The 12,790-nt window shown below is 27.6% G+C and overlaps 1 protein-coding gene across 3 annotated transcripts in view; it reads right to left on the bottom strand.

The window, feature by feature from the left end:
• The window catches only part of LOC131664175 (serine hydroxymethyltransferase), a 160,797-nt gene extending 158,682 nt beyond the window's left edge, over positions 1 to 2,115 (bottom strand). Inside the window, exon 1 of one of the 3 annotated variants that reach the window (XM_058935078.1) lies at positions 2,098 to 2,115. Coding sequence is in view for 1 of the 3 variants with exons in the window: in XM_058935064.1 (XP_058791047.1) it covers positions 331 to 423 (93 nt within the window). In the remaining 2 variants the exon portion in view is untranslated. Of the gene's footprint in view, positions 1 to 330; positions 526 to 1,975 lie in introns of those variants that run through there. The other 2 variants (XM_058935069.1, XM_058935064.1) reach the window with 2 other exon arrangements.
• Positions 2,116 to 12,790: the final 10,675 nt, after the last annotated feature.

The following is a 12,790-nucleotide window of genomic DNA, read 5'->3' as shown; positions in this document are numbered from 1 at the left end:
AAAATTGTTTTAATAAAATTAGTTTTTATTGTCACAGATCTAATATTAACATGCTCCTGTTAGATGGTATTGGCCACTGATCGATTTGATAAACATAAAAGCAGCAGTGAAAAGTATAATCTCTATTGAGCAATTCTGCTATCTAAGTAAACAGTTTCTTATGCCACTTTATTGAGCAATATATATACATGATATAACTGCTATATAAAGAAATATATTCATATACAAAATTTAACAGCAAGTTTTAATAGTTGTGAATATAAACTATAAATTTCAATTAATATTAATTATTTGTTACGATATCATAATAAACTTATTCAATAGACATACATGATGTTGCCGTAAAACAAAGTTTTCTTTTAAATATTTTGTTGATAGATTGAACAAATATTTATTTATAAGATATTTATTCTTAAGAAACATTCATTTGACAGATCTTTTAAGAGTATTCCTTAAAATTTATAAAAATTATATGAAAATAAATGAGTAGAAGAAACCAAGTGAAAGATAATTTTATTCACACACTATTAAGTATACATATCTACTAAGGAAAAAGCCGTGTTTTCATGTAAATAACCGGAAACGAGCATTAGAAATCAGGTTTAAAAAAACTTATTAAAAAGTTGATGAAAATCGTTTCCTAACAAATTATAAAAGAATTACTCTTTATTAGGTAAAAATAGCAACACTAGTGAATAATATCGCGTAATTTTGGTTTTATTAATCAAATCATTCTCAAAGATAAAAACTCCTAGTTTGTGAATAAGTAGTATGAGGGCGTGATTTTTATGCCGTTTCTGAAAAAATAAACATGTATAATAACTATAGAAAAATAACCTACATTTAATATTTCTTTTTAGAATTTTTTTTTTTTCATTCAATCGCATAAGTGATTGTTGTTTGGTTTGCTCGTATTAACAGAATTATTGATATATTAAAGAGAAAAAAATTGAAAGCTATTCTTAGATGGTCAAATTTAGTATTAGTTTTACTGGAAATTAATATATACTTTTGTTTGTCCAGAAAAAATTCTAACCTCAACATTTTTAAAATACGTAATTTCAAACGAGAAAACTGTGCTTCGAATTTCCTAAAACCTAAAATACTTTAATGCCTCATTGTTTCTAAATATTCCATAAATGTGTATATAATCTTTTAACTTTTAAGATTTATTAGAAAAATTTATAGAATCGAATTATAGTGAATTGGCGTTGCGCCACGGTATTTTTATTAACATATTTTTGTTAACAACGCTAGAACCACCCATCTATTATTTTTAACTTAAAATCGTTTTATAATTCCAAAAGCTTCATTTTGTCGAAGTTTTGTGAAATTCTGTTGAATCTATCTTATTTTTACATAAACATTATCAAAAGTTTGATTCTTTTGAGGAAATACATTCAAAATAATATTTTCTTACTTTCTAACAAATAAATAAGATAGATCTATTCATCATAATTTCATGAAACTCTGACAAAATGAAGCTTATGGAATTTTGCTATTACTATGTTAAAAAGAATAGGTGTTTACGTTGTTCAAACACTCTCCTCTCTATTAACGAAAATATAAATAAAAGTCAGCGTAGTGGTGCAACGCCAAAATCACTAAATCGATTCTATAATTTTTTATAATAAATATTAAAATTTCAAAATTATATACACTCTTGAAATATTCATAAAGAATTTAGCATTAACATTCATTGGATTTTTGAAAATTAATTCATAACACAGTTTCATTGTTTAAAGTTACGCATTTAAAAAATTTTGAGGTTATAATTTTTCCTGAACAAACCCTGCTAAAAATGACCTATTAAAAATTATTGAAATGGATTAAACTTTAATCATTTTTAATCATTTTCAATTTAACGATTCATTTCCAATCCAAACTGGATTAAAGATGAATCATTATCAATGCTATCGAATCCTAATCACAATTAATACGAAAATTGAGGATTAACTTCAATCTTTTTTAATACCTTTCAATATTTTCCAATGAAATATATTATTGAATCATAATTAATCGAATAATTATCAATATTTTCTAATAATTTTTCATAACTTCAACTTCAATAACATTTAATCAAATCTTTATGAATACCTTTCAATATTTCTTAATACATTATACCAGGGAGTAAGAGAGAAGGAGGCACAACTCCGTATACAAAAAGTGGGACGATTTTGTCGGCGAAGATCGCGACGGAATAGCCTACCCCTCGCTAGTTTCAGACCCCCCTCGTGGTTGACGCCCGTACTATATTAGCGAGCTGTTTGACCGACAATTTACCTACTAAACTCGGATGCATCACCTTTATTTTCAGAGCATACACAGTTTGTTTAAACGTCACAATGTAATATTAAACAATCGCAGTTAATTTATAACAATTATACAAAGCCTACGCACCTTTAACCTAAACCTATAAACTTAATCACAAGCTCCCACCGGGGATCCGCAACTTAAATATAACCTTCAACCTTTATATAGTGATGAAGACACGTTAGCCGTAAGGCTAAGGTTTCTGCTCCGTGATCACAAGATCACGGGGTCGAATCCTGGTATAATTTTTTTTTTAGTTTTTTGGCATTTATGAATCATTACCAGTAATATAACCAAGCAATTTAATACTTATTGTCGATGACCAAATTATATACTGTAATACTTTAATTCTCGTTTATGAAATGGGATTTGTTTTGTACACAACAATTTCATAGCATTTATTTAAACATTAAATTCTTAATTCTTTTTAGTTGGTAATTATATTTAAGAAATAAATAGAATTCGTTTGATAAAACTCATTTTTCTATAAAAAATACAATGAAAATTAATCTGCACAGAATGTTTGAGGAACAGTAATAATAATAATAATAACAATATTAATAATAATGTAAATTAATATTTACATATTTGCATGAATTATATGCCCCTGTCCAAAATTAAAAAACGATCAAAAGCACGATTATATCGTTTAAAAAAATCACTGTGTATAAAGTTATGATGATAAATAATATTTAGTTATTCAATGAAACTGGTATTAATTTTGCTCTGTTAATATAACAAAATTTAAAGATTGAATTAATTCTAATCATGTAGAAATGGTGTCGCAATTACACAAATCACGTCGTTTACATACATAATTGTCATAAAATATTATGCACTACAGTGAAATTACTTTTTGACTTTGTATCTAACATTGTCTTTTTTTCATCAGTTTGTTATTAAAAGAAAAATTATATGATTTTTACAGCGTTTAAAAAAAATACTCGACATCTATTGGTTGAATGAACCCATATTTACGCATATTCTTGTTTACTGTCATATAATTTATGAATAAGTATGAGCTTAATGAATAATAATTAATAAAAGAATATCTTACATTCTCAAAATTTAAATAACCACTTATGTCTATCAATAATTGTTTTTGATTCAATTTCATACGAGTTTATACGACTTTATGAAATTTATTTTAAGTCTTCGATAACTCATCGATAAATCGCTTTTTTTGTTGACAAACAATATTCTAGTGACAACTTCGTATTTAGTTATTTTTCATTAATCGATAATATCAAATTCTTTTTGAATAATTCAATTCTACATTGAAAATAACAAATTCAAATATTATTGACAATTAAATATTAATATGAAAAAATACTCTATTATCAATACTTTTTCCTTTCTTCTCAAATAAAAACTATAAATATTCGATAAATTCATTGTTAAATACAGTATTGACAAGTTTCTTATTTTGCCATTTGCAATTGCTTTTTTTTGCATTGTTGCAAATATTAAATTGTTATTATTATATAATTTCCAGTCGAATTTTCTACATAAAGAATAGGTTTCTAATTGTATTCTATGTGTTAATTAATATTTAATTTTATTTTGTGCGTAAAATACAAAAACCATTTACCAACTAAAAAGAATTAAGAATTTAATGTTTAAATAAATGCTATGAAATTGTTGTGTACAAAACAAATCCCATTTCATAAACGAGAATTAAAGTATTACAGTATATAATTTGGTCATCGACAATAAGTATTAAATTGCTTGGTTATATTACTGGTAATGATTCATAAATGCCAAAAAACTAAAAAAAAAATTATACCAGGATTCGACCCCGTGATCTTGTGATCACGGAGCAGAAACCTTAGCCTTACGGCTAACGTGTCTTCATCACTATATAAAGGTTGAAGGTTATATTTAAGTTGCGGATCCCCGGTGGGAGCTTGTGATTAAATTTATAGGTTTAGGTTAAAGGTGCTTAGGCTTTGTATAAGTGTTATAAATTAACTGCGATTGTCTAATATTACATAGTGACGTTTAAACAAACTGAGTGTGCTCTGAAAATAAAGATAATGCATACGAGTTTAGTAGGTAAATTGTCGGTCAATCAGCTCGCTAATATAGTACGAGCGTCAACCACGAGGGGGGTCTGAAACTAGCGAGGGGTAGGCTATTCCGTCGCGATCTTCGCCGACAAAATCGTCCCACTTTTTGTATACGGAGTTGTGCCTCCTTCTCTCTTACTCCCTGCATTATACTATTCAATCGCCTTTAATTGAATAATTATCAATAGATTCTAATACATTTTCGTGACGTCAACTTCAATAACATTTAATCGAATCTTTTTTAATATCTTTCAATATTTCTTAATAAATTATACTATTCAATCGCCTTTAATTGAATAATAATCAATAGATTCTAATACATTTTCGTAACGTCAACTTCAATAACATTTAATCGAATCTTTTTTAATACCTTTCAATATTTCTTAACAAATTATACTATTCAATCATCTTTCATTCAATAATTATCAATATATTCTAATAAATTTTCATACCGTCAACTCCAATAACATATAATCGAATGTTTTTTAATACTTTTCAATAATTTTTAATAAAACGTTATATTCAATCACATTTAAACGAATAATTATCAATACATCCTAATAACTGCTTGGTCAGTCAACTTCAGTAACATTTAATCGAATATTTTTTAATACTTTTCAATATTTCTCAATGAAACGTAATATTCAATCACATTTAAATGAATAATTTTTAATACTTTTCAATATTTTCCAATCAAACGTAATATTCAATCACATTTAAACGAATAATTATCAATAAATCCCGATAACTGCTTGACCAATCAACTTCAATAACATTTAATCAGATATTTCTCAATACTTTTCAATTTTTTCCAATAAAACATAATGTTTAATCACATTTAAACGAATAATTATCAATACATCCTAATAACTGCTTGGTCAGTCAACTTCAGTAACATTTAATCAAATAGTTTTCAATACTTTTCAATATTTTCCATTAAAATATCATATTTGATCATACTGAAACGAATAATTCTCATAACTTTTTAATAACTTATCTTTATATTCTTATGAAATTTCAAGAAAAAAATACAAGTATCATTTCTGAAAATTTCTAATTAATTGCAGTGAAATTATCAAACTTAAAGTTTTATCACGCAATTTTTTTTTTCAAGTAAAAATCAATGCATGGTGTCAATATTTTTTCATGACTTTGGAGAATGTGTGTTAATGACTTGAAATAAAGCTATAATTTCATTAAATGTATTTATTTACAGTGTTTTACACATTCAAGTTATTTCATAGAATATCTTTTTCATTGCACATTTTTATATTCATATAGTATATTTACAATTAGGGAGAAAAAATTATTGAATTTCGAAGTTGTTTGGCAACTTACATAAATATCTCGCATTTCGAGCGTTTACTAATATAACTTTACAGTCTATATCGCTGAAGCGCCTAATAATTTTTTCATTGCGCTCAGATTCAATTTGCTTGATATGGTTAACTCCTGAGAAAGGATCTTCAGGAAATATGTTGAAAAGCCGTAATTGTACGTACGCGTTCGAATCATGTTCGATTATATGAATTATTTTCGCAAATTCTCCTGAAGTTAATTGTATTACAGAATCATTAGTTTTCTTCTCTTGCACGTACTTTTCACTGTGGTACAAAGTATTTTCATATATACACCTGTTGTAAACTAAGCTTTTTCCAAGGCCGACTATATTTTTCAACGCACTCTTACAGCAATAAACAATATCTTGTCCATGGTGGGACGATTTACTAAATCTTATTGGATTGAATAAGCTTGAGCAAAAACTCACGGCTTTATCTGATGAACAAATTTCTTTCGTGTTGCCTGTTTTGAATATTAGATTTTGTAAGAGTTTCCTTCACATTTGTCTGTCCAATAGCCAATGTTTTACCTCAGCAGCCTTGGGCTTACCTGATCCTTTAAGAACACCACTTCTGGGAAGCCTATGAATGTCGTGCGTTGGTGTTATGTGCAAAAATCTCTTTTCTATAAACTCTATTTAACTCTTGGTGAGTTTGAATTTAGACTCGGAATCCTTCCATTGATTTAATATTTGCACAACAACTCCACCCAATCCATGCAGGTACTCGTAGCAAAAAGACCAAACCATGTCAAAGTGAGATAGCTCTGACATAGCAGAATCACCTTTCACTCCGTTAATGACTTTCCCAGTTAAACGCGCATCCTCAACATCTTTTTTATGACTATCATTACTCCTTTCAATATCGGGTTGGCTAACAGGATAACGTACTCCACGTACACTAGGAATATACTTTCCGATTTGATAACCCTAGCTGCACCCATAATATCCATTGAATTGAATTCGATTTTGTATTATGGGGCGACAAACAGTGTAAACAGGACATGCATGAGTACAAAATTTGAAGACAAAATCTTTACCCTTATACGTTACTTCTATACCTTCTTCGTATAATTCCTTCATTTGCTTAACATATACTTCATCAAGGTACAAATTCAGTAGATTACTTTTTGGTTCAGATTCAGTTAATAAAAAACCGGCCAGTAATACATTTCGAAATCGCAATTTGGGTGACAAATCGTTCAAATTTATTTGTACGGGCCAGAATCCTCTCTTTCCGCTCTTGGTAAAAAGAGCTCCATCAGTATTCATATTAACGGTCAATAAAATATAAGACTCATTCTTCGCGCTGGCGAGTATACTTTTGTGAATGGATCCAGCATAGACATCATAAGTATCATTAATTTTTCTAGATTGCACATTACTCAAAATGTTATCCATAATTCTAGGTTCTAACAACAAAAGTTCTATTTGATATTTCAAATCAATGCTTAAAAAGTTATTTAGTGACTTTAAAGTTATTTTGTTTGTTTTTCTACACGCTTCACAAATAACATCTTTATTCCTAGATTTTTCTGTGGCTTTTACCGAATAAACCTTCCCTGCTAAAAATGTTCAATTGAAAGTTATTAAAAAATGGTAATTTCTTTTAATCGTGAATTTGTATCCCACATAAGCCAATTGAAAACAATTAAAAATCGCGACAGGAAAGCAAGATAATTAAAAATTATTCAAATCGATATAATTGATTAAGATTCAACATTATTAAATTCAATAATATTTAAAAGCTTTTAATCTCAAATTTTCTTATAAAATTAATTATATTTAATAAATTTCAATGAATAATTATTGTGGCAATGTTAAATTTATTTTAATCACATATTCTGGTATACATATTCACGATTAAAAATTATTTGAATTTACAGTGCCGGTCAGCCACTTTTACCCCCCCACGGGCAAAATCAGTCTAACTTCAAAGTTTTATATCTCTAGTAGAAATTAACGTACAGAGACGCGCGTGGGTGCGTTTGAAAGGTCTTTCAGAGAGCTTTCAAATGATATGACTCACGGTTGCCATCAATTGTTTTTTTAAATTTTGCAACAATTATGCAAAATTAAAAATTCTGAAATTTCTTTACTATTTTTGACAATTAGCCAATTTTGGAAAAAAAATCGTACGAAAATTTGAAGTACACCATTTTTTAGCTATTACCAAGCCCTATCTGAATCACTCATCAAAAATTTATTTTCGTCAAATATGACGCGCGCACGGGCATTTTTTCCTGGAAGTGACAGTTTTATTCAACATTTTTTATCTCCGTCAAATTGTAATAAATCGAAAAAAATTTATAGGAGAAAAAATGTTTGTTTTTTCACGTAGAATACTGCAATAATTTTTTTTGTGGTTTTTTGAAAAATTTTTTTTTTCGGTTTTTTTCAATTTTTTTTTCTCACAGTCGGTACGCTAAAAAGATGAGAAACCACAAAAAAAATTTTTTTCCACCCATTCAATAATACTATATAACAAGTATCGAAAATTACATAAAAAAAAAATTTTTTTTTCGACCTTGAAAAATAATTTAAACCGAAAAAAAAAATTTTTCGAAAAACCGAAAAAAAAATTATTGCAGTATTCTACGTGAAAAAACAAACATATCATTTTAAAGCTCTCCGAAAGACCTTTCAAACGCATCCACACGCGTCTCTGTACGTTAATTTCTACCAGAGATATAAAACTTTGAAGTTAGACTGATTTTGCCCGTGGGGGGGTAATAGTGGCTGACCGGCACTGTATATACTATTTTCAAATAATATTCAATACCATTTAATAGAAAAAAAGACCAATTATTAATCATTTTTAATAATTGTAAAAACCTTAAATACCTATTAAGGCGAATCATTTTTAATTATTTTGAATATTGATATTTCAATATACTGGAATTCATTTTAATAATATTGAATCTATTTTTATAAATATAAATCCTTTTAAATAAACTTAGGAGAAAATAAAAGACGAAAAACCAGTTTATACATTTATTGAATATTTATGCGTACATGTTTTTAATAAATACTTATAATTAATAAATACTTGTGATAAATTAGTAATAATAATAATAAAAGTGCTTATAAAAAATGTTAGATAATCATAATGATTTAAATAGTGCTCACAAAAATTTTTAAGAATTACTCATCATTTTCACTCGAAGCCCACACAGCATGAATTAATTCTAAAATAATTCAAAATTAATTCATGAAATAATATAATTATTTTAGAATTAATTCAATGAATTAATTCTGTATTAATTTTATGTCCGTTTTTTTTCCTTTAGAAATATAACGAATATTATTACTACATTAATTGACTAAAATAATTTTCAAATATTACATGCATTTTAGAAGAATTATTTTATGAAATATTAACGTAATAGTTTTGAAATTATTACAGTTAGAATATTTTGAATTGTTTCAAAATTAATGTTTAAAATTAATATTGAAGAAATAAACAGCGGACATAAAATTAATACAGAATTGATTCACTGAAATAATTTTCAAATATTACATGCATTTTAGAAGAATTATTTTATGAAATATTATCATAATAATTTTGAAATCATTACAGCAAGAATGTTTTGAATTGTTTCAAAATTAATTTTCAAAATGATACTTAAGTAATAAAAAGCTGGCGTAAAATTAATACAGAATTGATTCCTTGAAATAATTTTAAAAGATTATATCCATTTCACAAGAATTATTTTATAAAATACTATCTAATTACTTTTAGAATTATTATAAAAAATATTTAAAATTATATAACACAACTAGATATACTATAAATAAATTATTTACTGAATATATAAGTAAAATTTGAAAAATTATTAAAAGTGCTATATTTTATATAATTATGGAAGAACACGAAATAAAATAATTGATAAACGTACAGTACTTTATTTAATGTTTACTTTAATATTATCTAGTATATGGTGTAACGGGGTTTCTTACCGTTTAATTATTTTTATTCGCGCGAGTTTATTGAAGGGCGAATGTAATCATCTATGCTTAATACATAATCCGGAGAGCATGGGGAAACAGGTGTCAGTCAACCAATAGATCTACTAATCTAAGAAAATGAGTGGAAGCAATATGGAATAAGCGAGTCGAAAGCACTTGTTAATAACACGAACAGAATCTTTTATTGTCTATCAAATATTACACTGGATCGGCCCGCGAGTTTATGTTGACATCAGCGCTCGCTCATCGAGAACACACAGTGTCGGGACGCTCGCTGCTCTTTGTTAACAGAGCTATTGCATGCACGCTTCGAACACGAGAAATTAATTGTTATACATGCAACCACGATCGCGAGATTAAGCTGGCCAGCTTACCTTTGTTTTGCGGACGCTCGAAGATGACACCAATAAGTCGCACTCGGAAAAGGTCTATTGTTTGTTTGTGTCGCGAGTCGCGAACTTAAAAGCACGTGGCTTCGCCCTCGATGGCGAAATCTCACGCACGCACTAGCGTTATCACCGCGCACGGCGCCTTTGTCTGCTGGTTCAAGCCTTCGCCCTTGTGAGCTGCACGGCACCTCGGCTGCGACGATCTCTGGAACTCAGGTCTTGGTGCTCTGCGAACGGAATTCTGCTCCGATAACTCGGGAAGTGACAGCTGGTCTCGTACACACCGGCGAACTCGTTGATGGTCAAAGCTTCACTGGTTCAATTTCAATCGCGCGCGTTCCGTCTGCTCGCGTGCCGAATTCTTTCGTTACGTTTTTCGTCTCCCCGGTAGGTGCTGCCTCCGCAGGCAGCAATTAGGTTATATTATTAGCGCTAATTTGACGTTTACCGTCACAATGGATATATATTAGATATACATTATAAATATTACATAAAGCAGATTTCTTATCGAATTTTCACATTGAATTTCTTTCAATTTTAACGAATAATAATAAAAAATGGAAGTGCTTAACGCAATGCTAGGGGTTTAAATAATCCTGAATTAAAATTCCCTTAAGGAGATATGAAACGCCCCTGATAACACCTCGAAGAAATTAAGATTTGGTGCTGCTTGATCAAATTTTGAAAGAACCACTCTATAGAATTGTGTGAAATTTGAACTGAGTAATTCTTGGACATATATCTACACCCTAAGAAAAAGTTTTTATTTTTAATCTAACTTTGATTCTGCAATATTTCAAGTTCTGTAAATGCCGGTAAGGTAGGTACTTTCATGAACGTTTCATATGCTCAGTAATGCGTACAAAAGCTTTTTTACGAGATTAAAACCTATAATATTTCTTGGATTATTGGTACGTTAATTTGTAAATTAATTAGTGCATTTTTACAAAAATCATATCAAGAATTAATTCAGAAATAATTTTGAATTATTTTCTGAAATAATTCGGGTGAATCGAAATTTTGCATTTTCATTTAATTCAAAAATTAATTCAGAATTAATTCAGAATCATTCCTTCCGATAATTTCGAAATTAAAAGCTATAATATTTCTTTGATTATCGGTACGTTAATTCGTAAATTAATTAGTGCATTTTTACAAAAATCATATCACGAATTAATTCAGAAATAATTTTATATTAATTTCTGAAATAATTCAGGTAAATCAAAATTTTCCATTTTAATATAATGCAAGAATTAATGTATTGTTACGTTTAAACTTAAAGACTTAGACTTTACTTTATTAATTTTAAAAAGTGTTTACAAACAGATAACCAAGTGTTAACTAACTATTCTGTGTTTTCTATTACAAACATAAACAAACAACATATACAAATTAATGTTGCAGCGGATACATATTCGAATAAGAACTATTCGAAAGATGCACTCGTAACAAAATAATTAATTTATAAATATATCTTGCGTTAATTTGTAACTTTAAACCTATAATTTTTCTTGGACTAATTCAACATTAATCCGTGAATTAATGTGTATATTTGTACAAAAATCATATCACGAATTAATTCAGAAATAATTTTGAATTATTTTCTGAAATAATTCGGGTGAATCGAAATTTTGCATTTTCATATAATTTAAGAATTAATTTTAAATGAATCCAGAATCATTTGTTGCGTTAATTTCGAGATTAAAACCTATAATATTTCTTGGATTAATTCAACATTAATGAATGATTTAATTTATGTATTTTTACAAAAATCATATCACGAAATAATTTTGAAATAGTTTTAAATTATTTCAAGATATAATTTTAGTTTTATGTTGTAAATTAATTCATGGTTCCTTTCAAAATCCTTTCTAAATTAATTCATGTATTAATTTGTTTATTTTTACAGGAATCATTACCTGAATTATTTTTAATAGAATTTTAGAATATTTCTTTGTAATATTTCATGTATTAATTAAGAAATAATTTTCTTTTCTTAGAAAATTATTTTTATATTAATTCTTTGCGTTAATTCAAGAATTAATTCAGTGAATTAATTCATGCTCTGTGGGAGAGTGTAATAACATATCATCGAATATATCGATACATTCTAAAGGATCATCTATTTCATTGCTTGGTTCGATACAATCATCAAAATCTTCAGCATCATTTTCTGATTTTTTCTTGATAATTTTTGGCTTTTTGGTTTTTTTAAATAAGCTATTTTTTTTGTTGCGTAATCCCGAAAACTTGCAATTTCTACAGATCGATCATATTTCTTCTTTTGAGAATTAGTAAGTTGTTTTTCATAATAAATTTCTAGCCAATAGCCGAAGTAATCTACAAAAAAATCAAAATTATTTATTTATTTATTTTAATGGGTTAAAGGGATCAAGCCCGTTACATAATAATTATATACATGTTAACGGTACGGAATTAAATCAAAAATAGTACGTTGTAGACGGCTTAAATACAAATGAAGAAAATATGAAAATTGCCAATTACAATTGATTATTGATATTTCTAGTTGTGTAGATATAATAAGTAAATTTAGTTAACTATATTAATATTTAAGTGGAAAATAAATGAAAATTATAATAATTTAAATATTTTTAACGTATTTTATATTGATATTGTTAAAACAGGTAACAGTATACCTTGACAGGCTAGCAGTAATTTAACATCTAATTTTTCCAGCTTTTCCGGATCCT

This window comes from Phymastichus coffea, unplaced genomic scaffold (assembly GCF_024137745.1).
Source record: "Phymastichus coffea isolate CEN01 unplaced genomic scaffold, Cenicafe_Pcof_1.1 PCOF00003, whole genome shotgun sequence".
Classification (NCBI taxonomy): domain Eukaryota; kingdom Metazoa; phylum Arthropoda; class Insecta; order Hymenoptera; family Eulophidae; genus Phymastichus; species Phymastichus coffea.
This window is presented reverse-complemented; position numbering and strand designations above follow the sequence as displayed.